Source organism: Contarinia nasturtii, unplaced genomic scaffold, assembly GCF_009176525.2.
Source record: "Contarinia nasturtii isolate CC-2019 unplaced genomic scaffold, AAFC_CNas_1.1 Cnas_scaffold_533, whole genome shotgun sequence".
In the NCBI taxonomy this organism is placed as follows: domain Eukaryota; kingdom Metazoa; phylum Arthropoda; class Insecta; order Diptera; family Cecidomyiidae; genus Contarinia; species Contarinia nasturtii.
In genome coordinates this window covers 2,345,188-2,372,147 of record NW_022197885.1, presented here as the reverse complement: position 1 = coordinate 2,372,147, position 26,960 = coordinate 2,345,188, and the positions used below count along the sequence as shown (strand labels likewise).

The following is a 26,960-nucleotide window of genomic DNA, read 5'->3' as shown; positions in this document are numbered from 1 at the left end:
TAAGAGCGAAAGGTCAATTTAAAGCGATAAACCGTCTTTGAAAAAAAAAAAAAAAACATTGTGAAATCTCGGTGTGATTCGTTTTATTTGTGCGTTGTGAAGTGACATTGATGTAGACGCCAAAGTAGCAAAATCTCTTGTTCGAATTGAAAAATGTGGTCGGTTCGCCACTTGTGATAAAGACACCAAATCGTTTATATTTTGCAAAGCATCACACGAAGCAATTCTCATAAATGCGTATTTAATTTTTTGTTTTCTTAGCTGCAAAATATCGATTGACGATGCTATTTAATTCATTTTTCAATCGACTTTTGTGCCTCTGAATAATTTTATTGTGTCAATTATTTTGCACACATTTGTTTGCTCCTTGTGGTCTCAGTGCTGTTATCAATTTATTATTCCGACATTATTTTGATTCGTGACTGTTTTCACTCGACATTTTAAACAGCACTCTATCAATCTATAATTGTTATTATTATTGTAAAGCGCAGAGAACGCAAATCTTTATATGACGAACAAAAGACCGAACGAACAAAAATTAAAAATAAACCGAATTGATAAAAATTCAATTACCAGCTAGCAGGCGAGAACGAGAGATAATTTCAAGCCGAAGTATTGGTCGATTGTTTTTTCCCCATCATAACACTGATTTCATCCGTTGCTGTGCATTTTTTCCTATCTGGTGTGCAGTGAATTTTCATATTTATATACGTGTTTCACTTCGGCTGGCATTAGTTACTGATCTTACGTCTGTTAGTGAAAGTCGATAACGAACAATTTAACGAAGAGTAAGTCACACTCGAAAATTCGAATAATATTTTTTTAAGTGAACACATTTGATATAGTTGAGTATTCATTCAACGTAAGAAAAACTTTGACAAAAGACACGTTTTTTTTCGAAAAGAAGAGCAGAGAATTTTTTCGTATATTTCTGAAATATTTCAAATTGATCTGCAAGAAAACATGAATTCAATTGACATTTACAACGCAATGATGACCCAACACAAGAGTCGTGATTTGAACAGCAATTTCTACCATCCAAAAAGGGGTAAGTTTCCATTGATTTTTCTTCATTTTGCTCAAACGAAATTTGTTTCCATTGCATCCAAGTTTAAAGTCTAAATGCAACATCGCAATTAAAGTTACATAAAATATCGACAACAGAATCAGAACAAAATGATTGATATATGAGTCAGCGAACTATTCATTTCCTCTAAGCGCGAATAATTTCTCGTTCTTGAATGAAATTCCTGGGGAAAATCGTGAAACTGAGAGAATATGTGTGTTGACGTCAATTGCGACAAAAACGATCAGGAATATTCCAGAAAATTGAAATGGTAAACAACAAATGTCTCAAACACTTTGTGCAAAGAGTCGCTGGCAAAAAACAATAAAGAGATAACGAATGACAAATAAATGGAATATTTATATGGGGGAATTATTTAGTTGTTTTGACGTTATTACTCACTTGGTGAGCGATGATAACACCAAGGGAGACAAATCAAAGATTTCATATTAGTTTTTTCCCACAATCAATTGACACGAACTGTTTTTTTTTTTTTGGTTCGTATAGAGCATCCGGAAGTTTTTTTTGGAGCAAGGATACAACCTAGTTGAATCTCATTTCTCAGAACATGCATGTGATCAATTGTTTACGCAATTCAAAAGATGACACATCACACTGCACGATTTCTTCTTCGATTTAACTTTTTATTTATAAAATGTGATGTTTGTGCTATTCGACATAGTCGCCATTAAACGACACGATTACAATGTCCGAATAACTACTGATCGGAAGTATGTTCGGTTTATTTTGGATTGTTGTTACAAGCAAATGTAAAAAAAGGACTTTATCATCTTGAATTTAATTGATTAGGTCACATGCAACACTGTAACAAAATATCGCAAGCAACACAAGCTCGACTGACATCATCACTTTAATTTTCACACATTTTAATAGTTTAATAGCAATCAATTTTCAAATGCCCTTTAATCTCATTGCACTCTTGTTATCGCAATAAAAAAGCGCACGAAAATTGTTTTTTTTTATTCGATTGAGATCATTATGATAGCGAGTGCGCAAGCATAGGCAAACCAAGTGCCAGTCACTGGGATGCTTTTTTTGTTGCATTTAAGGCCACACTGATTGAATTCTATTGTGACTAATGTGATGTTTTTTTTTTAAATACTTTTAGGTTCATCTGAAGAAGAATCAGCCGCAATTCGTATGCGTTTCCCAACTAAGATTCCGGTAAGTTTCGACGGACATTATGTTATCTGAAAAAGAATTCGAAATAAAATTGAAAGCTCATTCAAATTAATGATGATCGTTTTTTTATTTATTCCACATAGATTATCGTTGAACGTTATTCGAAGGAAACCGATTTGCCGCATTTGGAGAAGCGTAAATTTTTGGTGCCACAAGAATTCACAATGTCACAATTCATTTCGATCATACGTAGTCGCATGAAGGTCGGCCCAAGCAAGGCTCTATTTTTCTTGGTTAATAATAGATCTTTGGTATCGGTAAGTTATTTATTTCCATATTTGAAGTAAATTTTGATCTACTATTTCAATCATTTTTTTGATTATTTTTTTTTGTCTTTTTTCTTCTCTGATACAGCTAAGTAAAACATTGGCCGAAATTTATGCTGAAAATCGCAGTGATGATGGTTTTCTCTACATCCATTATGCTTCGCAAGAAGTGTTCGGTTAATGAACCTGTGAACAAACAAATTTCCAACTTTTACACCATACAATTTTTTGTCTTAATTTTCGAATGAAACCATTTATTAATTGCATTTTGTTGCTGAGCATTTTGTGTTGCACATACAAGATACATATAAAAAAAATCGACAATCAGCAAAGAAAATGTCCATATTAGAATGGGCCGAAAATAATTACAATGTGCAAACAAACAAAAAACAGGACAAAAATCGCCTATTTCAGACTATTTTGAGAATCAACAGCGCGAAATGTACGCTTTATTACCAAATCACTTGATAGACCATTTTTGACATCTATAATAATAACAACAATTATTGCACGATCAGCGCACAAGGCGGTCATGTGACTTTGGTCTTTTTAGCTAAGCTGCCGATTAAAAATAACATCTGACTGGGAGCACTTACTAAAATGCCATGCTCTTACCCGACATCATCGAAATATATGAAAATTACAAACAATTAAGATTAACACGACATAGAAAAAAAGAAGAAAAATAGATACGAAATATAAATAGTCAACGCATTAGATTGTTTTCTTGAACCGTAAAAAACCTAAAGATAGTAGAATACTCTTTAATGAGGAGAAAGCAGAGCAAAATGATAATCGAATAATGTTTCATGATGAATTTTTTTTGTATATTTCCTATAGAAACTAGAAGAACTCATGAAAATTCTTAAAATAAGCTGAAAATAAAATGTTGATCATTTGTCTTTGACGAATTAAGGAAATATAGTTAAGATGAAAATTAAGTGAATGTTTGTTTGTGTCATATGATTGAGATAAAATTAAACATTGATAATGAATCATATTTTTTATATCCTATTCGTATTCATAACAAATTATAAAGTATACAATATACATTCAATAAAAACTGGTTGTTTTATTCTAATAAAAATAAGTTCACACCGAACAGTGAGATGTCCTATAGAATAATCTGGAAGTCGTAGGTATTGAATGCCTTAATCATTGCGGGGTCTACAAATGTTTCTTTCTTGAATGTCTCACTTTCAACTCGTGGACCATATGCACTTTATTTGATGATTTGCTTGCGATGTGATAATAAATATTCATTTCACCTTCATAATCATAATCGATACACACTTCCTTCAATTTGGGCAGTCCGTTCAGACATTAATCACATTCTGAGTGTTCAAATCACAGTCGAACCGTATCTTCAGCGACGTTGATAAATTTTAATCTTGCGATATAGCCGCAGTGAGTGTCTGTCTATAGACCATGAAATCAATTATTTCAAACCACTTGGACGATTATAAAATTCAGGAATGCCAATCAAGAAAACTTCGTCTCAAGAATGTGTGAGAAAGTCAGTTTTCTACACGAAATACCAAATCAATAATTCTTTGGCTTACCTTTTAAAAACAACATCAAGATTCATGCTTGCTTCAAGCAATAACATAATAGCTAAAGGTTAAATTTGTTATGGCCTTTATTCAATCAATAATAATTTATATCATTTAAAATATGTTAACAAAAATGTCAAACTTTTTTCAGTGTTTGTTCCAACAGTTGCTTTGCTTCTTTGGTAAAATCTGTTCAATGATCAACACTACCCTTACGTATCTAACATCTATCCAAACACTCAATATACATTTAAATGTTAAACGTTGAGTTGATTGCAAAATTGCGAAAAAAATTGTTATATTTGTTCAATTCAGTAAATTGTATAAGCCAATTCATTTTATCAAAAACAATATCGATAACAAGAGAAAAACCGTTGAATATTGAATTGATTCCAAAGAGAAAAATTGTAAAAAAAACGCGATTGTGCGCTTGTTTAAAAGTTTCGAGTAAAATGTTTGCCAAAAAAGAATTGATAAATAATTTCGAAAAACTTACTATACAAATATATCGGATAAATGACGAATGACAAAAAGAAAACTATGTGAATAACGACACCGAGAAGACGAGAATTTGCGCGTGATCAAAATCTATTTTCGATATAGCTGCTAATTTTGGATTTTCTTAACTTACTAAGTGAATTTACTTTGGTGTATTCAAACACCATTAGCAAAGTTTATAAAAGAAATAAAAATGGCAAGTAAATTGTTACGACTAGTCTGTCTAATAGTGTTTGGCCGAAATAAGACCGCGCAGTATATCGAACGTATTTCCATCTGGATGGACAATTTCTGGTTCTCTATTCGCTTGTTTCACCTCTAAATACCCATAATCATCAATTCCAATGATCGTGGCATGTTTTTTCATGCCATCGGCGTCTATAATGACGATTTCAGCATCAGAGTGCAACCACAATTTGTAATACAAATCATATAGATAATCAAAATCACCACTTTGAACGATGTCAATCAGTTCTTCAATTTCATTGAATACATTGGCAAAGAAGCTTTCATATTCCAGGTACGGTAGTTCGGTGTTATTTTTCAGGTTGTACGTCTTTATCATATCGTTTACACAAGTCGTTGGAATGCTATTGCTCAAATTAAATCCAACGCCAACATTGCAAATGGCCCATTCACCATTCAGTTCTGTGTTCACAACAAGGCCACCAATTTTGGTAGTGTCATTCACATATATATCGTTTGGCCATTTTAATCGAATGTCAAGCTTCTGTAAGAAAAACGAGCGATGTAAATATTATTTGTACGTGATAAGAGGTGGGTTCTTGTCTATTGATATTTTACCTTGTATACGTTCTTTGAAACGATTGAATTTACTAATGCAACTGACACCAAGTGCTGTAGTAATGGTATTCTCTGGCCTAACGGACTTGATAATGGAATGTGAAGCTGTAGCGTAAATAATGCACAGCCATCTGGACTCAACCACTAAAAAAAGTACGCAACAAAGATACATTTAATTTTAATTTTCAATGCACACATACATCTTTTTCTGCCCACGCACTGGACACGAATATTTTATTACCTGATTTTTATTTCGACCAACACCAGCCGTTTGTTTTCGACCGATAACAGCCAATCCATGTTGCATTTTCAAATTTGACACCAATGTCATTGTGGAATTGATAAGCGGCGCGTAAATCACTAAACGACCTATTTCTTTCGTCTTTAACGTCTATAAATGGAAATCAAAATAATTAAAATGTATTACTCAAGCTGGTATTTACAAAACGTTACATTCATGTATATTGATTTAACTCACATCGAAATAAGTAACCGTGGAAAAATCTGATGGGCAAGAATGCAATAAAATTGGCAGTGTGTTCTCAAGATTTGGTTTTGGTGTTTCGTTTTTGCCGTAGAATTTCACAATCAATGAGTTTGTTCTCAATGTATTCGTATTGATGAATTGCGGTTTTAGTTTATCAAGAAGTTCAAATTTTGTCTAAAAATCGTTTAAAATTATTGATAAATTATTGTTGAAACAATCAAACCGAGTAATGCTAAAATTAGATTGTTACCTCGTGTCGGCCTAGGAAATATGCATTCGGAAACATGTTTGTGGAATGAAAATCACGTGTTTGCACAATTAAACCTAGTTGGGTGCTCAATAAATCGGAAAAGATCTCCAAACGTGCTTTATCACTTTTTGTTAACGCTGAAAATTTGAAACCGTCATGCTCATAAAGATTTGGATCGGCTTCAAGATGAACCTATGACAAAAAAATGAATCAAATTGTGTGAAATGCTAAAATTATTCACATGCATGCGTACTTGTGAGAATACGGCGATTCCATTGTAATTTGTATCGGTGGCTAAAATCAGACTTGGTGTGTTCCATGTTTCTTCGGTTCCAAGCACTTTTACTTCCAGTCGATGCGAGTTACCGTAGATATCTTTCAAATCGATAGATCCCGGACAGGTTAACGGTCTAACGGAAACAAATATTGCGTAATATGTTTAAATAAAAATAAATCAATATAATTTTCTTATCAAATGTACTCACGGTTTTTGTTGTCCTTCATCATCATTTTCCAATGAGAAGTGTTTTTTGATCGGCGATGGATGATAGCAAAAAATATGATGCATTAATTGGATTTTCTGCCATCGCCCATATGAAAACTGTACCAACTCATTTTCGCGTACTTCGGCCGTTCGATAAATCGGCAACACCATATTCAATACATCCGAGCACAAACAAAGCATTTTACCGCCACACAGAAAATATTCCATTAAAATCGTACCGAGTTGTGTTGAGATTGGACCGCATACAATCAGCAGCGTCGTGTTATCAATCCAAATATTTGTTTTCAATTGTTCGGCCTTAAGTTCATAAATGGTATAACGATCGGGATGTAAAATGTTTTTAATTGTTGAAATCACATTCGCACGTATGTCATTGCTTTCGGAATAAACAAGAACATTTGGTGGTTTGCTACTGTCTGAGTGTCTTTTTTTCCGTTTCAGTGTTGAATATTGTGATGAATGGCATTCATTGGATGATGCAACGGACGATGCGTATGTTTTTGTGGCTTTTTTGTCATTCAGATTTTCTTTTGCCGCCACGACTTGTTCATTCAATTTCATTGTACAATATTTTGTATTATCAATGAATACGTCACCGCTTTCGTCATTTTCGGCAAAACCTTCGGATTGAACACTAACGCTAAGTAAATCCTGTGATCCTTTACTTGAAGTCATGGTATTTGATTCAATTTCCTTGTGAATGGCACCATTGCCAAATTTGACGGGTGAAGTTTCAGTTTTGGCTGGTGACACACTTGGTGAAATATGAGCTATGGCCTCCAATTGACTTGAATCGTGCTCAACACTTTTGATCCAATTGACGACGCCGTTATTCAAATGGTTTTCATCCGTTTTTTCATTCGTTTCGGACACATAACTTTCATTTATTGATACGCATATATCTTTTTCGTAATCGTCTGGACTTGGTTCACCTTTTAAATTAGCAACTAAATTTAATATTTTCAATTTATCTATGTGATGACGGTACTCGATATCAGTCATTGAAGATGATGAGGCATGAGGTGGATTTGAGTTCGCATGAATCGGTGACGCTTCAAAATCGAGCAACTGTAATGGCGTTCCATTGATAGAAACACCTAAATTTGAGAAAAATAATAGATCAATTCACTGTAAAATGAACGGATGAGATTAAAAGTCAATGGCAATCTTACTTTCAATTCGTATAATAGGTAAATAGTTGTTAATGAATAGTGTATTTTGAATGAATGAATCTCTTATTAATTCGGTGAATAACGTAACATTTGACCTTAATACAATTGCCAAGTTTGTATCAACTTTCCATGCGATTGGCGTTCCGAATTTTTCGGCCTGTGAATGAGACGAATCGTTAACTCAAAACTCGTAAAATGCTTATCACTTTTTATGGGTTGAATGAAATAACATAAATGCCCAATTATCAGTATTTTTATAAATGACTTACGGTGACAATGTTTGAGCCCATTTCAATGGCTTCTAAATCGGGATAAATATTGGTTTCCAACAGAATATGAATGATATTTTTATCGCTGTGTGAATCTAAATCAATGCCGTCGGCACTGTATAATGGATTTAATTTTTGCGGTAGGTTACTAAAGGTCACCCATTTATCTAATGCTAAATTTTGTATTGGCAAAATTGATACGCCACGAAGCATATTATGATACCATAATGTGTCGACTACACGACCATTTTTGTAATTATCACATGCTTCCGATGAAGCGCCAATTGAAGTGAAGCCTGTCAAAATAATTAACGTCCAAATCCAAACCATTATTCATCACCATTTGGATGCATGAAAAAAGACAATAAAATGTTTCATTAGTTAAATGCCAAAAATCACACACGTCTATGTACAACCCTCTATGTACTTCATACATACCATCGTCGTCCTCGGTGCATGTTCGATAGAAAGATATGGTGCAATGGTCACGAATACGGCTTGCAATGCCCGTTGTAATTGATCGCAAGCGCCACGATTGCATTAGAGTCGCACCAGCATAGAAAATTGTTAAAATCATGTTACGTCAATCGTCGAATTTTTTTTCATTCGGAATATCACACATACACACACTCCACCAAATTTGCGAATAAATTAGTTTACTAATTATCGTCTAACTATTTTTCAAGTTGATTGAAAATACATGAAAATGCACATGAAATGCAATCAAAATGAACTTCACTGAAATAAATCAATTTAACCAAATGACAATTGCGTATCGCTTGCTCGCTGTCATTTTGGAATGTAAATAATGTCTTACAAACTATGAATGTTTTGATGAATGAAATATTTTAATTTTTATATGCAAACATTCTCTACTTTTACTGCGTTCTCGGTGCGGTTGAATATCGACTGAAATGGTATTTTGGCGATTGGATTAGTATCGACTGGAAACGATTTTTTACGCTCTTTTCGCTCTCCCAATTTCGCTCAGTTCACGCACTCTCCTAGGAACGTTTTTGCTTTTGTTTTCCATTCACACCTTATCTCAATGTTTTTACGAGTTTCATCGTACATATGTATATTTGACAGTTTCACTGACATTTATGATACCGTGAATGCGCCGTTTGACGTTTCAAATCAATTCCCCTTCGCATATGAAGGTTGGTAGTGTAGATTTTGATTTGAATTTTTACCGCCAAACGGTTCGTTTTTTTTACTGAACTTTAGTTTAGTGGATTCGAGAGCTATCAAGAACTATAATTTTTTTAGTTTTTTTTTAAATTTTGAAATAAAACTCAGTTTTTTTTATTTCGTTTGGATTTTTGTTGTTGTAGTTTTTATTTATGCATCTTTTGTATTGGAATTCAAATGTACATTTTATTCTTTTTACTAACATTGAATTCACCATTTTTTCTCATTTTAAAATTGTTTTTGTTGACTATTTTTTGGTTTGTTTTATTTGATATTCAATTGTTTTTTTTTTTTTGTAATTTTATTAATTCAAAATTTCATGCATTTCCACCGTTTATAATAGAATTTTCATTACGTAAATCGACTGTTTTAAATGTTAATTTCTCTTTATCATCTACACAAAATCGCACGAACAATCTCTCGTACTATAGTGTTAAATTGATTTTTTTTTGTTTTGTTTCAAATAACATTTAGTATCGTATTTGGTTGTAAATATTATTATGGTTTTATTTTTGTTGTTTGTTTCTTGTGTTTTGTTTATTTCAGGCCACTCGTCTGATACAGCTACGTTATTTAAATGTTGTATGTGTGATATTGGGCCTGCAAAAAAACATGCTAGGAAATCTAGAGCAAAATACATATCTTTTACATTTGATTTTTCGTGCTAATTTTTTCTTTTCTTCGAAAAAAATCCTATGTTTTCCATTATTTTCGTGCGATTGTTATTTTTAAAATATGTAGAATGTATTTGATAAAGTTATTCCATCATTTCAGGCCTCACCATTTTGTGTTTGATTTTAACGTTGTTTGTATGTGTGTGTGTTTTTTGTTTAAAATTTGAAACCCGCCAAACCTATAGTTTATTTTGTCTCTCTGTGTGTGTTCTTTTTTCTTTAAATATTTATAAATATTTTGTATATAACAATAACAACTTTGCAAATTAACAATAATCTCAAAAAATTAGTATTCACTTCTCTTGTGTGTGTGTGTGTGTATCTATATTTTGAATTCATCAATTGTTTGAAAACACATATTTGATTTGGTGTTCCTGTAGAACATTCTTCGTCCGTCTGTCGACTTAATTATAAATTAAAGTGGTTGAATTGAATAGATGTTTAGTTTTTGAATTGAAATTGTAATCGCAATATTTTTCATTGTTTGCATTAAAAGCGATCGTTATAGGAATGAATTATCAGAATGCGGGAATAAAGTGTTCGGAAAATATTGCAGACATTTTCGAAGTGGCAAGAAAGTTAGTCGAATTTTTGAGCTTTTTGAAAAAATCGGCTGGAGGAAAACATTTCGTTGCTGATTTACTTTATATGTTATTACAATGTATCGAAAACTGATTTTTAAAATGCATTATCACACATTTTATAATGTACTCTTTAAACATCTTTGGAAAAGTGTTCAAAACAAATATATATATGTTTATGTATATGTGACATCAAGACAGATCATTTTTTTGACATTGATTCACTTTTTTTGTTCGTTTTAATTTTAAGGTTTTTTTTTATTTATAAAATAAATTACATATTGTCTATTTATCTAATGCTCTAGGAAAAATCGCTTAAGATTTGGCAGTTGAAACTGTTCCAAATATAAATAAATGGAAAAAAGATTTCCTTCGGAACTACTAGAGAATAATGCGCATTTTTGTTGCGAGTATTAAATAATAAAATTTGTTATAGCGTCTGTTTGTTTCTTTCTTTCACTATAATTATTCGATGCGATTCCAATGCGATCTAATGTGTCTTTAGCATTTTAACTTGACTTTACAACATCGACGGTGCACTTTTTTTTATTGTATACAGACGCACACACAATAGTTTTTCTATTCTAACACTGGCTGTTTATCTTAAATAATAGATTTAAATCACATCCAAAATCAATGTTCACACTTCTTTGAAATAATTATATTTAAGACTTAGTAAAACCCCTAAGTTACATTCTCTTGAAAATTCTCTCATTTGAAAATGTCAGCAGGTTTTAGCACCATAGCTCACCCCGTTCTGCTTTTTTGCAAGTGAAAACATCATTTTGTTGAAGAGAAAAATAAATCGAAACCTTACTGACAAAAAATATGGCATGCATATATTTTTAAACTATTCAAAAAATTCGCTTGAAATGTCCCCTTTTTCGCATGAAAGAGTAGTGTTACAATAAACAAAAGTTTTCTTTACGCTTCACACTTGAAAAAAGGTGGAATACCTTGTGAAAAAAGACTAAACAAGTTTTGACGTCTGGCTATAGATAACTTTTTTCCATTCACAAAATTCACTAATAAGCAATTGACTGTAGTTACTTCGGATCCGTAGCAATCGATTTCGATTGATGTATATTGTTTTTTTTTGTCAAAGTCTTTTTAAAAGGGTCCAGAAAAACTTTGAAGTTTGTAAAAAAATCCAAACTTCTTCTATAGTTTTGAAGCGTCAAAAGAACATTTGGATATCTGAACAAGAACGTTATTTTCTTCATGCAATAATACAGGGACTTTCATCAGATGGAGAAAAAATGCTCGGAAAATCCGAATATTTGTAAGTATTACTATAAAACATTTGTCATTGAATGATCATTCCATTGAAACACAGCACGATTTAGCATTTGATGAATGGTTTTCATCAAAAATAATACATAAATACATTCTTTTTTTTAACAAACAAACAACAAATACATGATGGTTCTTAGCAAATGCTATTTCCCATTTTAGAAAATACACTTAAAAATAAATCCAAAATCTAACATCCTTTTTACTATAAAACACTCATGTTCATTTTTAATTCAATTCATTACAATTATATTGGTTTTTGGCGTTTTTCTTCTTGTTGCGTGTGCGGAATTTCCTTTTGTTTTGTCAACTGTCTATTGCTTTTTCAATGTGATTTTCTTCTACTTTAAATCTATGCTATGTGGCATATGGTAGAGAGTTATATTGTTTTCTTCGATCCTGTGGTTAGAACATTCGTTATCCTGCTGTTAGATCCGCTCGAGGCAAGGGTAACATCGCTTTGCCTCCAACACTTTTTACAATGTTATTTACATAATCTCAAAAATATTCCTCTTTTACATCAAAACAAATATTCACGCATCTCACATAAATGTTTAACAAAATCTATAATAAATATAATTACCATTTGCAGCAATTTGTATTTTGTTTTTTTCTTTTTGTTTTCTTTTTTGTTCAAGACTGTGCACGATTGGACTGAGCGTTCAATGGAGATGTTTGAGTATGTGTTATGTTTGTGTTTTTTTCAAAGCATTTTGGCCAAAACAGAATTGTTTGTTTCATTTGTTATAATCTAAAAAATTTGATAATTAAAATACCCTGATTTTTCCCTGACTACGCCGTGCAAGCAATAATATCAAAATATTTGTTGGGATTTGGGTCATATGCGAAACGGGCATAGAAGAAAAAAAAGGTACTTTGCATCATTTCGTTGTCGTTACAAACGAATTTCTGCTATTATCAGGGTGGTTGGTTTTTCATGTCTTTGCATTGTCATTCAATCCATGGGGAGGGTGGGGTACAGTTTGTTTGTCGTTAATTTGAACATCTTTACAGGAGATTGGTAGATATAATAATAGGCAATACCATTGTGTGTTTGTGTGGATGGTGTGAGAGTTAGAAATAAAAATGGCTTTCTAAAACATTTAATTAAGATAAATGGAGTTTCGAGAAATATGCAGAGAGAAAATGGGAAATAGAGGAGAGAAAACGACTAAGTAGGCTTTTACTCCTTCTTCTTCGGTGATAATACTCTCCGGCTTTCGAAGAGTATTTTATTATAATGTATATATTAGTTTAGGCCAATACATGAAACGTTCAACTCTCTCACACATTGATGACACATTCATTTTATCATCATTATTGCGTTTACTACAATTTTTTATATATATATCGATATATTATTATATAACGCTAATATCGTTGCTAAATGTTTCTAAAAAGATTGGTTGTTGTTGTTAATTCATTCATTATGTCATTTGTTATGTCACTTATATAAACAATTCATTTCATTTCGTCTAATTCAAAATAAGCGCATTGAATATGAAAAATTGGCGTGCAAATCACGGCTAATTTGAGTGAGACTAAACACGTATTATTTATCCTTCTTCTTTTTTCTATTTTCATATCATCTTCTTTCGCTCGTTCGCTCTTTTCTCTCTAATAAAATGGAATAAACAATTATTTTGGGATTGAGAATAATGAAAATAGAATCGGATGGATTAAAGATTTGGGTTTTGTGTTTACGGGCTTTCCCAGAAAATGTGCAATATATAAATGTGAGCCTTTTCATTAGTGCAGGAAATCCACCACAAAATTCATTACTTATGAAAATTTGCGTAGGTACACAAAATAAAAAGAATAACGAAAACAATTAACTCGAATGACATTGATAGCGTCAATTTCAGCATCAAGTAAATGGGTTAGCTTGAGTGTTTTTCGAAATTTAAAGCATTTATCGCGTGTACTTATAAATTATTTATTTGAGTTCAATTTCAAATTGCAGCTTAACACAAAATCATTTTAAATTAATACAGTTGATAATGAATTTGTATATTGTATAGTGTTATACAATGGTGTTGAGGTTTTTACTTACAGTTTTACGACTTTTTTCGTATTTCAAATTAGCAAAAGTGTAAGATTGTTGATATTTTGCGGCGTAAACACTTTCCAGATGAATAAAAATCGAAGATGTTGTGGTTATTGCTCTTGCCACCACTGAAATTACAACATAAAATATAAAGTAAACGAAATACAAATTCATCCGTAATCAATGTGTGTGTATGTGTGTGTGTGTTACTGTATGTGCATAACAATTGTGGTTACAATCGCTTGCTTATTTCAATCCCCTACTTTTGATTAAAAAGTTTTTAAAGTTAAATGTAATCCAAATATACAAAGGAAGGCATACAAACTTAAATGTATTTAAGTACTTTTCGAGTGAGAAAATATTTTCATCATTCAACCTCACTGCCGGCAATGACACGACGGAAACTTCAGTTTACACTCCTTCATTGTGTTCACATTAATTATACAAATACTTTCGAATAAATTTAACCAAGTTAAATTCCTTCGTATTCAAACCATTTGCAGTGAACTGATTTCATTTGGAAATCAAAGTATTCATTCATCGTATTTTGAAATTATGTGTCATACTTTCTTACGAATGTTTATCAATGGAATTGAAATTGGATTAAGTGGATTTTGGATCGGTGTTTCATGATTGAATTGCCATCTGCATTATAAGCAGAGTAACTTCGTGCACTTCAAAGCATTCAAACGTCTTGCCGTTATTTTTTTATAAAAAAAATGTCGTATCACAACATTTTCTATTTTGCAAAAAAGTCTCAATTGGTTTGACAACAATAAATATGATTATAAGATTTTATTTGTACGTTTCTATATACTACTATTGTTGTAAATCGTTGGAAATAGGCAATTTAAGTGTTCGAATATATTTACTGTTTGGTTGAAAATGTATGTGTATTTTATATTTATGTATACACTCTTTCCCTTCTCTGCTGACCTTTGGCTATTAAAATGATCAATCACCTTGTCTTTGTATACTACATACTGTAAAATAATTCTCATATTGATATTCGCTCCTTACACCAAAAAAATATAATATTTACCGTTTCCATTTTCAATATTCTCACTTAATGAATTCCTTAAAATGTAAAACGTTGACCTAATTGCATGCAATTTAATTTAAGTTGTTCATTGTGTTTAAACAATGAGATGCGACACATCAGTTGTGTAGGCAGATGAATATCGGGGCGGTGGAAGTTTTCGAAAATGTCCTTTGTTGTTATCATTTTCCAAACGGCGATTACGTAAAACTGCATCAGTTTCACCCGGCCACGCTCTTTCCGGAACGGTGTGAATTGAACGCGGTTGTGCTATTCGCGCATATCGATGATTATCAACAGCTAAACTAATTGTGCCTGGATTTGATGTACCCAAACCAACATTGTATTGCCTTTGCATTGCCAATGATGCACGCAACGTTTTCCGTTTCTGTAATTGATGAATCAAATTAAATGTCATAACTTTGCCAATATGAAAATCTCTCGAGCTACATACATTCAACAACTATGCTGATTCAATTAAATTCAATCATTCTTCAATTTACCTCGATTGTTCCTCTCCATTTGTCAGCCGCATGACGAGCAAGTTCGATTCGCTTTTGCTTCTTGATTTGATGCTTCTTATAAACTACTTCAATGATAATTAAACAAATTCCACCCACGATACCAGCACCAACCAATATAAATACCCCCGCCATATTCTTCAATCCAAGTGTGTTCGGTGTTTTCTCAAATTGTTCGCAATTTTGTATGTTCCCATGTAATATCCATTGTTTGTCAAGTGACTCCATAAATCCACCTGCAAAGCACACGAAACATAGGCAAAAGAATTTTAATTAATCGAGTAAATGAATCAAATTGAATTCAAGTGAAGGAGAGAAAAATGATGAACTTACTTTCATGAAAATCGAGAATAGCTAACGTAACTGCATCCGTCCATGGCGAACCTTTTTGTAATCCAATGCCATAGCCACTGCGTCCGAAAAGCTCACCAGCTGTTACTAATTCGCAATCTTTAGCCGCTTCATATTCTAGACGCGATGAGTCCCATATGAAAGCCATCAATTTACTACGCATAAAAAAAAAACTCATATAGAATATTGGTACCCGGAATTGAAATGTAATTGACATGGCTTTGAACATTGTTGAGTGATGTTGAAGTAAATTAAATTCAAAGTTTCAAGTTGCTGAATCAAAATATAATTGTAAAAGTTCTTACTTTGACTTAACGTCTTCAATAGCATCTTCTGCGGTATCATAGTTATTTGCTTCCATCGTTCGATACATATTTGATAGTTCGACTTGCCGTTTAAAATACATATCAACGGCTGATCCCTTGACAGTTGCACACGTTAAATTTTCCATTGTGTTACGCAAACGAGCATCATTGATGCCACTCAATTTGGTTTTGGGTCGCTCTAACACGAGGAAAGCCGCCAAGTTGGCAGTATAGGATGCGACAATAATCATTGCAAAACCCGCCCAAACCATACCAAGCACTCGAGCTGAAAAGCTTCGTGGTGTACCTTCACCAATACCCGAATTTAACAAAACGCCCCACGCAAACCTACACAATGTCAAGTGGTCAATACAAAATACAAATTGAATATGATTGTTGTCTCATTCAGATTTTGTTTATTTCGTATATCAGGAAAATTTCAATTTAACAAAACCATAAAATCAATACATACCAAATGGCTGAGCTCAAATTCAATGCATCCTCTTCGGTGTTGTCGTTTGTTGTTAATTTAAATCGACCGAATGGTGAAAATCTATCCAGCAAATACAGTACTAATGCAACAACATGCACAGAAACCATGACCAAAATCCAAAGCGTATTGCTAAATGGTTGTAAGAATGATACGAGTGTACTGGATCGTGATGGTTTCTTCTCAAGAATGGTAATTCCTTGATATTTAAATGGTTTGGAGAATTCAATGAATTCGGCTCGCTCAGGATTAATTGTTAATGGTGCCACGATCATATCGGCACGTTCACCAACAACTTCGCCAATCAGTCCAGTCCATACCTTTTTCACGCCCGAACCCTTCAGCGATGACACATTCTTCAACATATAATTGCCAAACTGGCCGTCTGGCGACAATGCCAAATCGTATGTGAAATTGATGCGAATGGCAAGTGCACGCAGTAAATCAATGCAATAACCACGACAGCAGTAATCATTTGATGTGCCATCGGTTGTGTTGAACAATGGACATGGAACCTCGTTGTCTTCACAATGCGTTGGTGACATATGAGTTGCATCGTCACCATTTCCACTATCAATGCCACTATTGCTGCCACTACTACCAAAAACGCCCAATTGACGCACATAAACGAATGGCTTTTCTTCCAACGTCAGCACTTTCAAATGTCGTGGTATAATTATTCCTTCTGGCTTTTTCGCCTCTTTGCCCGGCCACAGAATTTCATTATCGTTGATGCGGAGTCGCATTTTTTGCTTTTCCTATTATCATTTTTTTTAATTCGATAGTCAGGCAGACACATTTAGCATATTGAGTATGTGTTAACCGAAAGAGAGAAAAAAGACGGAGAAGATAGCAATTTAAATAAATGATGAGGCGAATTAAAAAAAGAAATCGACAAAAATAAATGCTTTCCATTGGTTAAAGTGTCTGCTTTACATTTCTCTCAATAAATCTATTTTCAGCCAAAATGGAAAGTAGAATATTGATTTTTTTCTGGCTTTATCATATTTAGATGATTTTTTTTTTCATTTGTCTAGTGGTCTGGTGTTTTATAGCCAAGGATAAAGCATTCATTTTCGACGATTGAATGAATAAATCCGTCTGCAAAATTACATACTGTATCGTACAGCAACTTTCCGACAATTTTTTTATGCTGTCGATCTCGTACATTTATCACTTCGTATTCGGCAAACATTCGATCACCATTGTCATCAAAAGCAACTTGTCCCGTTGAACCGCGAATGTTGCGCGTTTTTATATAGTGAAATATACGACGACCTAATTTTTTTTTCGCCGACAAGATATGGAATATGCAAAATGTTAGAGAAATATATGCAATGAAAAAAAAAATATGTCGCAAGAAAACTTAACAAGCTGAAGGTAAAAGGAAAACTTTGAAAATTGAATTTTTGAAATTGAAAATATGGTAGTTGTCCGGTTATGAAATGGCATAACTTTTCATTGCAACCACGCTGCTTGCATACAATAAAAACAACGATTATAACAAAATGGTTTCATACAACCCACACAAAACTAGCTAAACCACCATCATCGTTGCCAACCAACCAACAAAAGTAATAACCATAACACAACACAAGCAATTCACAAAATGTCTTTCACTTTTAATGAAACCCCATTTTGTCATCGTTATGGCAGCTATTTTACGTGAATAAAATTGCATGAAAAATGAGGACTACGAAAATGCCATTTTTTTTTGTCTGTATGAAAATTCAAGGCACACCCGAAAGGTGTCAAATAAAATAAATGATGCTGAAACACGTACCTGTTTCCCATATTGTACCCGAATCATCGCAATCTTTTGGTGCCACGGTTATTGTTTCGTTAATCATCATTTCTTTAATCGCCGATGCCAAAACATAAACGCTATCCTGTAGAAAGAGTTTTGGGTAGAAATTGATTTAACAAAACCATGGAGCATGGACCAAACAAAAGCGGGCCTAATTTAAATCTCGTTTTTGTTTGCAAGAAAATTGCCATCACTCTCAACATCATATCAACATGTTGGAAAATGTAAACAAATCTGTTCATAATTTCTCTCTACCTCACTATCCCTTTCTTTATCAATTTTTATAATATACTGACCTTTATGTGGTTCTTTTCATTTTTGGCATGTACAAGTTGAAGCCCAATCACACCATCTGAAAATGAAAGTAAGCAAAAGCTTGATGCATGTAGAACCGAACCAAAAGGATCGCATTCAAAATTGTTCATTGACGAGAGTACCTGGAGTATTGTTTGCGTTTAATGCTTGCTCGGTTACAATCCATATATAACCCGATTCTGTCATATTTAAGGCGGCCGCATCACGGAATATCGTATAGGAATCCTCTTTACTATTGGCATAAAATAAGATTACGGTCAATAATAATCGAATTGTATGTGCCTTATTTGGTATGTGTGGATTCAAATGTGTGACATAAAATGACACCGAAATCACAAATATTCAAGTGATTTGTGATCGGGTTAGTTCGTGACAAAAGACTTAAATTGCAAAATTATGCTGAATAAATTGTCACTAACTATCGTTTTTCATCCATGTCACCACATCGGGTGTCACAGAATACGCCATCCAAAAAAGACGCAAAATATTTATTTATCGAAATATTTGGTATGCAAAAATAAAATCTCCGATGAGAAATACACCTCCAAAGACTACAAAATCCTCTTACCTTGCATAAAGAAGATAAACACGAGACTGAGCCGCTTTCATTTCCATCAATTGTTCCGTAAAACTGTCCAATTTTGGTTCAAATTCAACAATGGATTCGACTGTTGCTCGCACTTCTATATCATCATAGTAGGTCTGTGAGGTCGTCTGGAATCGTCCTAAAATAGCTCGCCCATCTGTATCTGACGAGTGAATAATGATGACCTGCAACAAAATGTGTGACAATTTTCACCATTTACCGATTGTGCAAACGATAATATTAACAAAAAAAGCAAACAAAAGGAAGTGAAAACCTAAGAAATGAAGATTGAAAAGAAACGAAGGGAAAAAAACAGCCGTCGCACATCACGCCGGAAAAAGAGAAAGGCCATACCAACCAAAATATTTGATTTATTTGGAAACAAAAGGTCGCATTCATTAAAATTTAGAAGAATATAGCTTTGGTTCACTTTCTCCGACATTCGTCGATATTGCGTTTGCTGTTCGTCAGGACTGTGTCTTAAACAGTGTGGTGCGCATGAGGCATTCTATGATATTGATGATGTTTGAAAGTGATTTATTGGAATAGGATAGAAGTAGAAAGAGGAAGTTTTTGACATGAAAATTTGGACAATAAAATATCACCCTCAATAGAAAAAGCGTGCAACACCAACAAGAAACACCCAAACATTACAACGGATAGTATCAGTTTCAATTTACTTGAAATGAAATCATAATAATGGAAAGCAAGAGAATGGCGAAACAGTTCCATTTTCCGTTGGTATCAATTTATATGTATATTGATGATGTGACGTAAATATCAAGAATGAAAATTCAAAATCAATGAAATATAAGATGGGATGGGTGTGGTAGCTGCTGAAATATCTCAATATTCTCAAACATTACAAGCGCTTCGTGGAACAAACGAAAAATTGAATGCCGAAGCAAGTAAATAAAATTATTCTCAATGAGTGAAAAAAATAAAAGATAGTTGATGCCATCATTGAAGGAATGGAGAGAGGAACGACATCGCAAATGTGAGATAATGGGTGACGAAAAGGAAAAAAATGATGGCAAAGCAGAAATTAAATTATGAAGGGAAAAGGCGAACCGAGCATATTAAAGACAGAATTTCCTATTTATTATTATTATGATTTTCATAAATTTACCTTAGTCCAGCCAAAGTGGTCGAGCATCTCCAGCCAAACATCGGCCTGATGATAGTATGGTGGTACTGTTCTTAGGAAGGATACATGAATATTTTTATCAGAAAATGCTGCGTCACGTGATGATATGCCTATAACGGGTATTTGATAGAATCCTGATGTGTAGCTGACTGCGGCCGTAGACAATTCACCAGTTTTTTCATGTGAAACAACTACCACATAAACCTAAGCATGTCCCAATGTATAGCGACCAATCATTTGACGAGTGATTTACCAATTTTCGTTTGGTATTGTTCCAAAGGCAAGAAAAACATACGATGACAAACAGGAAAACGTTCCAATCCAGATGAAGAGCAATATAAAAATGTTTGTTTAAGAAACGAAAAAAAAAATTGATTGGGTTAGCTATTTTTTTTCTCTATTTTGATCGTTTATACATGTTTACGACTTTGTTCTCGCACAGCATCATTTATGACTGATGCGATAATAAAAAAAAAACCAACAAAGACGACGACAACGTTGATGCTCTATAAAATTGACAGAATCCGGGAAAAAGAGATGAATGTATATGACAAACAAGCTTAAAATGCGTAATATCTCGAGTTTATGATTCGATTTTGTCGTTACATTTTATATTGAGCTCATTGACTTTACCGCCACAGTCGCGCGCGTGTATGTGTCTATGTCAAAGTTAAATTAGTGCTCAACATTAAACTGTGTCAGAATGAATCAATAAATGTAGATAGAATAATCTATAAATTAATCTATGGGTAAACACATTTGTGCATGTCTTCAAAAGCGTTGAACATAACACCACAAATTAGGAAACGCATTGCATTGAATATTATCAACCAAGACATGTTAACCATGTCATATTGTGGTTTCAATAGCGAAATGATCCGAGACATTAAAATAATAGTGTAATTATTAAGATGTGACGCTGGTGAGTGAATTTTGAAAAAAAGAGAGAGAAAGACTCGGAGAAAGAGAAACAACACCAACAAAAATGCCGTTTGTGTGTGCACGCAACATTGTTTTAATGGAAACACGAAGTGGTAAAAAGCAGTACGTACGTGTTTGGCTGGCTGCAGTGAATAACAGCATCGTGCACAAATACCATGAAGATGTAAATGGTAATTGATTTTGTTTGAATTAAATGAACGAGAACAGGAATATCGCCCTCAGCGCGCATATATATATATATATACATTCAGTCACATACGATATTGTGTCTTGCATGATACATTTTAATGAAATGTGACATTCCAATGCTGTGACAAACCAACAACAAATAGATACGAGAAAATTTACAAACAGTTGTTGTACACATTGCGAATTAGAATTTTTTTGTCGAGAAAGAGAGTGAATCACATTGGCTTCCATTCAAATGTTCGTTGCCATTTCAGAAGTAGCTTGAATAAACAAAGGCGTAAGGTAAATGTAACAACAAGCACGTTTGGAATGATGTGTGGCGTCTTTGACAGTTTCACACAGTACTACATACACGCTCCTATTTGCCAGATAATGAAATGCCAAAACGAAAATGGGAAATATGAAAAAAAAAAAAAGAATTTGCTCGAAGCTCGTAATAATTATTCAGATGGCAAATAGACACCAAACTGAAATATTTGCTCGTAAATACATTTCCGTAACATATTTGCCGGAGCTTTCCGATGTATAATATACATGTAGTATGCATTCAAACCGGTCAAAGTTGGAGAGGTTGGCACATATTACATGTTACACACAGAGAGGTACACTCATTCATTCATTCTTTCTATTCTTTTACATGCGTTCACCCATGCGAGCGGGTATATGTGTGCAAAGCGTTCGTTTGTGATGATTTGTAGCCTTTCAAAACACACAATAAACATTTACCAAAATTTCAACCAACAGCCGAGCAGCCGGAGCCAGAGGCTTTTACCTTCCAGAAAAAAATCTAATCAAAACGGATTCGGGCGATTCATTGTTATGTGCGAAAATATGCAAATGGACGAGCGAGCATGCAATTGAGTTTTAATGAGGTGCCAAAAGTTTACAATTTCATTATTAAGTCTGAAACAGTTGGATGCTCTTATGTTAGACATTCACTTAGTAGAATACACACAGCGCACGTAAGGCATTGGCCAAATATTTTACAGGGGATGTGGAGGAATGAAGATTGAACAGAATACTAAGGAAGTATGACTGGCACTCGAGCATACCAACGGATGTAAAATATGCTGGAGAAGATATTCGAAACATGTAAGTGAAAAATATGCAAAATATTACATGGATCTTTACTATTACTTTTCCGCACACGCCGAGTGTGTAAGTTAAAGTATTAGAATTGGTCAAAATACGAAGACCACACAAATGTTTTTTTCGGGGCCAGAGAGCACGAATCAGTCGTTTTGTATATAGTAATATATGTGCGTACCCTGTACGCTGTAAGCCAAAATGTGTTAACACGATAACCTAGACGTGAACTTTCGCCCCAGAAACGTAGTTCAAAATATGACTTCACAGGAGGTTGTGAGAAATAGAAACCATTAGATTTTAAGCGACTTTGGTTGATGGGGTAAAGTTCTGAAGAACCGAATCTGATCGAAGTTTTGCGATATAAATAATTTTGAATACTCTTTTAATACAAAAATGTGGTATACTATATAATATTGGCATGGTAACCCTACAAAATCCAAATTTATGGTGTCGGAAATTATTCGTATGGCAAAACTAACGTCAGATTCAGTTTTCTCGTGAATTCTAATTTACAGCAAAATATTTGTAATGCATGTCGTGGAGCACAGTGCGGAAAAGTTCATCTAACGGATGTAAGACATTTTATTTTTCATGTAAATTTCACAAAGCAAAACAAACTGGTTGAGTTTTTTCTTCTCTCTCTCTCTCTCTCTCTCTCTCTGTCTGTCTCTCTGTGTCACACTGTCTGTCTCTCTGTATGTTCATGTGACAGATGTTTTTATTGTTGTTTTTGTCATCCGTTTATATATGCACATTTCGTTCGATTCACGTTGTGAACTATTAAGAGTGCTTATTGTGAGGTTAAGCAATTTTCATATGTTAAAGCGATATAAATGGAAAACTATTAATTTTAATATTGTGCAAAAGCCGTTGCCAACTGAAACCAAAGTTCCCGGATATGGATGAGCTGTCTCACTCCATCTCTTTTTGGCAAAATTTCCATGATAATTAAGAGCAAGCGTGTGAGTACGTGCCGCTTTCATTACTAGATACCAAAATGGTATTAATATGTATTAATGGAAATTCTTATAGGATAAAGCGTATCACAAAATATATATTTATCATTTGCAAGGGAATGAGTGAATATGAGAAATGGAAGAGAGGAAGGGAGGGACGTCAAGTGAAAAATTGGCTGCCGCTTAAATCCTTTACATCGTTTCATTGGCGTCGAGAGAGTAACAAAAAGATTAAATCTAATTTTATAAATGTTCACTGTCAGATGAATTCAGTTTGTTGGATGAATATTATAACAATAATAATTAATGTGTATATGCCTAATGTACACACATATCCATGATGAAGAAAAGAGTTTGAGTATGACTTATATGTTATATAATTTTTACATACCTTTTGCGAGATGAGTTGCTTGCACACATTAAGGGCGGTCTTTATAGGATTCTGGTCTATGCGAATTTTCTTATCGTAGTAAGCGTACCCCTTTGGCACGTATTGGTGATCAAAGTTGAGATGCTGTTCTCATCAAAATACATGAAACAGTAGCCGATTCCCACATGTACGATATTGTAGAATGTTGCAGACGTACATCAGTCGATAAATAGGCGATGATTCATATCCGTTCATGGTGTGCCAATGAAAATGAAACAAAAATTTCAATAATTTAATTAACATGAACATTTTTCATGGATGCATTCGACCGGATGGATGACGATGAAAGCTGTTGTGTTCGTTGAAATGTTAAAAATCACCATTCAAGTTTGCTAAAGTCGAACCTGCCAACATCAATTTCGGTGACTGCGTTTGAAATGTGATGTGACGTTCGTTATTGCACTTAATGCGATTGCAACTTTCTTCGAACAACCTTAATGTTATTTATTGATTAATTTTTGGCCAAACATTTCACAGCATATTCATTTTGATCGATTTTGAATACATTGTACTTGCATCGAATGTCAACTGTGTAAATTTCAATGTGAAAATATTGATGCGCCGGAACACGAGGATTGCGTATCGAAAATTTTGTTAGCTATTGGCATTCACATCAAATTAAACTTTTAATTAGATTTCTGGCACTTGTTTCGCGCATTTTAAAGAGTATAAATGGCATGAAATAGTGCGTGTCATGGTAATTATTCATCCAAATGAAATGTGAATGATGTGAAAATTGTGAACAAGAAATTACAGATTTTGAATGAAGTAAACGGTATGCAGGTGAATGAATTTGATGCAGGATGTTTTTGAAGAAAAAAAGCCAAACAAATTAAATTTTTTCAACTTACCTCAATCGTATCGTGAAAATGAGCTTCACTTTCGTCATTGCTCAGCACACCTCCAATATTAAATTCCGTCGGATTATTGTCACTCCCCGTTGTCGGTCTCTGCATAATGGCACATTTAATGTGCAGAAAAATGACGGTGTGCAGTAAAATATTTGCCAACGCCATGTTGATTTAACTTTATCGCGCTTATGTCTTTCTATCTATGTCTCTCTTTTTTCACTCCCGTCTTTCACAATAATAATTATTCGTTTTGAGCTATTTAGCAAACCGTTTCGGTTTGCGTTTCAGTGAAAATCGTTTTGCTGCTCGTCACACCGTAGCTTTTCACATTTAACTTTTGTAAATATTTAATAATATCAAGTCACTAACATTCATCAAAACGTGGACAATTTCACTTTCTCACCGCACCGAAACTCTATACAAATATGTATATATATTGTATTATTACTTCTTTTGCACAGAATTTTTGAAATCGTTTCCGCCACAACGACTTTATAGTTCACTTCATGTGTTAATGTCTTTTTCACGTCACTTTAAAATAGCTTTACTCATTGTTATAAACATTTAATAGCATTATCTAATAAAAATAGTTTATTATTTCATTTAGCACTACTTAGATGAAATACCATCAACTCTATTATATACGTTGATTTTTTCTTCTGCTGCCGCTTCTCGCACCCTTTTTACTTTGGTGTTTATTAATTCAGTGTATTTTTGTGATTGAAAATGACATTAAATGTGCACTCTTCCTCTTTCACTATCTCCCTTTTTATTCAAATTCTATAGCATGTATGTTGCTAATACTTTTTTTTTGTTTTCAATGTAAACATATAATTTGAACAAATATTTTATCTACTTTTTGTTTCATATGCGATATATAATATGTTTTCAATTCCAAAAAATGCTTTGAATTGGTTTTTGTGAGAAATTCTCAATTATTTCTACAGTTTATTCTATTTTAGTTGGTTGGTTGATTTGTTTGTGTTGATTAAATTTCACACTTTATTGAATTCCACGTTGATTGATTTTTGACCATATAAATGTAAATTCAATGCCTTTACACAAAAACTCGAGTTTTATTGATTGATTTGCATGGTATTATATGATTTGGAAAATGTTAGGTTTTACCAATAAACACCCACACCGCTATATTAATTTCAATTGTTGAAGGTTGTTTGCCTTTGTTTATTTTATAATTAATTTTTTGTTTTTGAATTGGTTAAGCGCAACGTTTTCCTTGACAAAATGACTAAAATATATATATATTTATATATGAATTTGGTATTTATTTTAGTATTAAATGGCTGCTTGTATTAAGTGTAATCGGTTTCGATTTATTTTGTTTTGTTCAAACTTTTCTCTCTAAATTTTACGAATCTAAAAAATAAACGTTCATCTCTATCATTCCTTCTCTATTCAAAATTGGCTTTTATTCACTTGTTTAAATGGATTTTATACTGCTGTAATGATCAATGGATTAAAACTTTGTTCATTCAATTTAAATTGATTTGTATCTATGTGCGAGACAGATTCGTTTAATGCTTTAATTTATTTGAATTGATTTTTGTTTATGTTTAACGTTCGATTTATTAGGTAAATTTATGTATGGAGTAAATATTTCAAACGTTTTTATTTATTAAATTAAAATTAAAATTTTATTAAGTATAAGGTATATGTTGTTAACTTTTGTATGTATTTTTCTTTCTCTTCTTTTATTAATATTTTTATTTTATTTTCACTTTATTTAGTTCAAGTTAGTGTTCAATTGTTATCAGAATATACACAGCAAATCGGTACCGGTGGTGTATCAGAGTAGAGAGTAGTTACTTCCATGAGTTTAATTGTATTTTATAAAGGATGCGGAACGTGAATGGCACCCACAGCAAAACGAATATAAAAAATTGCTTCGAAGTTTAATCGTTTAACGACGTTCTTCGGTTTACTCGGGATGAACTTGTACGTGAAACTTTTCCGCGTTGCAATTAGAGTTGGTTGCTTGTTTGCGGAAATTCTGTTCCGTTCTGTGAAAATGGAAATTGGTACACTTTATTGAAATGCTCCGATTGAATTGAATTTCCGATGG

The 26,960-nt window shown here is 33.2% G+C and overlaps 3 protein-coding genes across 4 annotated transcripts; 1 reads left to right on the top strand and 2 right to left on the bottom strand.

Moving 5' to 3' along the window:
- The first annotated feature begins 309 nt into the window (after nt 1-309).
- LOC116339752 (microtubule-associated proteins 1A/1B light chain 3C-like) lies at nt 310-3,530 on the top strand. The gene is made up of 4 exons (XM_031765786.1): nt 310-1,048; nt 2,196-2,251; nt 2,353-2,526; nt 2,624-3,530. Exons 1-4 carry the CDS (start codon nt 964-966, stop codon nt 2,714-2,716), a joined length of 408 nt encoding a protein of 135 aa, XP_031621646.1. The 5' UTR covers nt 310-963; the 3' UTR covers nt 2,717-3,530.
- A 626-nt stretch (nt 3,531-4,156) lies between these two features.
- LOC116339785 (biotin--protein ligase) lies at nt 4,157-9,104 on the bottom strand. The gene is made up of 10 exons (XM_031765830.1): nt 8,512-9,104; nt 8,074-8,369; nt 7,805-7,961; nt 6,613-7,729; nt 6,381-6,537; nt 6,128-6,319; nt 5,869-6,051; nt 5,632-5,781; nt 5,391-5,534; nt 4,157-5,316 (listed from the first exon to the last, which is right to left on the bottom strand). Exons 1-10 carry the CDS (start codon nt 8,648-8,650, stop codon nt 4,810-4,812), a joined length of 3,042 nt encoding a protein of 1,013 aa, XP_031621690.1. The 5' UTR covers nt 8,651-9,104; the 3' UTR covers nt 4,157-4,809.
- A 2,504-nt stretch (nt 9,105-11,608) lies between these two features.
- LOC116339473 (glutamate [NMDA] receptor subunit 1) lies at nt 11,609-26,426 on the bottom strand. 2 transcript variants are annotated; one of them, XR_004201000.1, is made up of 14 exons: nt 24,878-26,426; nt 23,988-24,110; nt 20,403-20,624; nt 19,256-19,458; nt 18,810-18,919; nt 18,669-18,724; nt 18,349-18,454; nt 17,683-17,843; nt 16,548-17,323; nt 16,076-16,423; nt 15,753-15,925; nt 15,402-15,655; nt 14,902-15,286; nt 11,609-14,842 (listed from the first exon to the last, which is right to left on the bottom strand). XR_004201000.1 is itself a non-coding variant. In XM_031765363.1 (13 exons), the coding sequence occupies exons 1-13, from the start codon at nt 25,040-25,042 to the stop codon at nt 14,996-14,998; spliced, it is 2,988 nt and encodes a 995-aa protein (XP_031621223.1). In that variant the 5' UTR covers nt 25,043-26,426; the 3' UTR covers nt 11,609-14,995. The 2 variants fall into 2 exon arrangements, 1 of the variants encoding a protein (XP_031621223.1); XM_031765363.1 differs by having other exon boundaries at nt 11,609-15,286.
- Nucleotides 26,427-26,960: the final 534 nt, after the last annotated feature.